The sequence below is a fragment of the Amaranthus tricolor genome, chromosome 2 (genome assembly GCF_026212465.1).
Source record: "Amaranthus tricolor cultivar Red isolate AtriRed21 chromosome 2, ASM2621246v1, whole genome shotgun sequence".
Taxonomy (NCBI): Eukaryota; Viridiplantae; Streptophyta; class Magnoliopsida; order Caryophyllales; family Amaranthaceae; genus Amaranthus; species Amaranthus tricolor.
This window is the reverse complement of record NC_080048.1, coordinates 23,249,924-23,252,386: the sequence shown is the minus strand read 5'-3', so window position 1 is coordinate 23,252,386 and position 2,463 is coordinate 23,249,924. Positions and strand designations below refer to the sequence as shown.

Genomic DNA, 2,463 nt, shown 5'->3' with positions numbered 1-2,463 from the left:
AAAAGGAGAAAATTTTCATTAGCCACCGTTTCATATTCATTAACCAAATACTTCAAATCCTTCCAATCCTTTCACATTCTAATTTAGCAGTAGCTTCACAAAGAAGTTCAAAATAAAAAGACACACATTCAAAATTTCTGCTTGGATCCAATATTGAAGCCACAGACAACATGCCGTTAACCACTTCCCAATACTTATCAAACTTTAAAATCATTGCTTTAGCCATGGACTCAATTACTGTATTTCCACAACACAACCATCTTCTTAAATTGAGCCTTATTTCACATAGATTTTGAAAGTAAAGATTGGCAGTAGGATACTTTTAACCGGAAAAAGCCTCAGTTGTCCTACTAAACAACGTCAATTTATCACAAATGTCACTTGCCATTTTCCACTCTTCTTTACTCGGTAACCTAAACTTTTCTTTTCCACTTTTTCCAACCTTGGATTCCAACCTAGTAAATGCATATTTATATAAAAGAGCAACTTGCAACATATCAGAACATGAATTCCATCTAGTCTTACAATCTAGTTGTAGTTTTTTAGTAATAGGAATTCTACAATAATTACAAGCATCTTCAAGCTTCTCATATCTATTTGGCGATGAAGTACAAAAGGCAACTACATTTCAGACTTTTTCAATTGCACCACTAATTATTTCTAAACCATCTTGAACAACCAAATTCAAAATATGTACACAACATCTCATATGCAAAAAAAAGCCATATAACATAAGCTTAGAAGGTTGAAGTTTCTCAAGCAAAACATCTGCTACAGCATCATTTGTTGTGCAATTATCAAGGTTAATGGTAGAAATCTTTTCATCCAAATTAAAACTTTTCAAGCATTCAACTAAGATCTTGCTTATTGTGTACTTGTTGTGTGGGCATGGGAAATAAAGAAACCTAAATAACATCATATAAAATCAAATAAGTTTGCAGACCTAATAATATAACATATTATTTGATTAAAGTAAAGGAAAGATACCTAATAAGTTGATTCTATCAAATCCAATCATCGTCAATATAGTGTGTTGTCACAGCCATGTACCCTTTTCTTTGATTAGTGCAAGTCCACATGTCACTTGTGAAAGCAATCCTAGATTTGTTCCTCGCTAAAAATTTTTCTAACAGACGCCTTTCTTCATTGTATTCCCTAAATATATTAGCTTTTACTGTGTTTCTTGAGATCACTTTAAAATCAGGATTCAAACTATTAAAGTATCTCTTAAATCCAATATGATCAACCATAGCAAGAGGATACTCATGATTCACAATCATGCTAACTAACGCATTTCTAGAATATTGTTGATTAAACTTGTATTTGCTACCAATTCCTAATGTATTAGGAAAATCCTTCATATTTCGTTTAATTCATAATAATTGACAACTTACAAGTTACAATTAAATCTTTAATATACTATCGATTAAGTATCTATGTAAGACTATAAGTCTGATAGTCTAATAGATTGTTTTGATTAGTTTTGTTCATTCAACTTGATCAAACTTACAATATTCAATCTCACTTACAATTTAACGACATAGCTTCAAGTCTATATTAGACAAGTTCCAATTAAATCTTTATCAAACGATCGATTAAGTATCTAATTGATTAATATTAATTAATATATACACTAATACTATATTTCTAATAGTTTATTTTAGTTAGTTTTAGGTTTCATTATACTTAAAAAACTTCAAAACTATGTAAGACTATAAGTATATAATAATCTAATCTATTGTTTTGATAAGTTTCATTCACTCAACTTGATTAAACTTACAATATTCAATCTCACTTACAATGTAATTAGTCAATCAGATATTCAGATGTCAAGTTTGCAATTTTGGTTAGAATAAACTTATTTTCATATAAAGTTCAAAATTTTCAAAATAAAAAAAATGCCTTAAATTAAAAGTTGAGTCGGATGTCGGGTCGAATCAAGTCGAGTTGGAGTCGGAGTCGGAGTCGGAGTTGGAGTCGGATTCGGACTCGGATTATGTTATCGGATTCAGAGTCGGATATTTTCCACCTCGGAGTCGAATCGGATCGAGTCGGATCAGGGGCGGATTCGGACTGAATTGCCATCCTTACCCACAACTCCGGACGAAGACCCTTACATTCAAACCAATCTCGCACGACCCTAACATCCTTTGTCTTACCCGGAATGTTCATGAGAGTCCCGAGTATGGCATCACATACATTTTTCTCTATATGCATAACGTCAAGACAATGCCTAACCTATAGATCTCTCCAATATGGAAGCTTCCAAAATATTGATTCTTTTTTCCATAATCGGTCTTCACCCCCTTGCACTTTCCCTGTTTTACCAAATACAGTCTCAACTCCCTTAACCTGTTCATAAACCTCATAACCGGTTAACGGTCGACGAGCTACACGGTCCTCAACATCCCCGTTGAACATCTTCTTCTTCTTACGATATTGGTGATCTCGTGGGAGGAACTT

General features: G+C 32.9%; 1 protein-coding gene across 1 annotated transcript; it reads right to left on the bottom strand.

Annotated features, from left to right (window-relative positions):
- Positions 1-322: 322 nt before the first annotated feature.
- On the bottom strand, positions 323-1,361 carry LOC130805628 (zinc finger BED domain-containing protein RICESLEEPER 2-like). The gene is made up of 3 exons (XM_057670412.1): positions 1,051-1,361; positions 732-905; positions 323-593 (listed from the first exon to the last, which is right to left on the bottom strand). The coding sequence occupies exons 1-3, from the start codon at positions 1,359-1,361 to the stop codon at positions 323-325; spliced, it is 756 nt and encodes a 251-aa protein (XP_057526395.1).
- Positions 1,362-2,463: the final 1,102 nt, after the last annotated feature.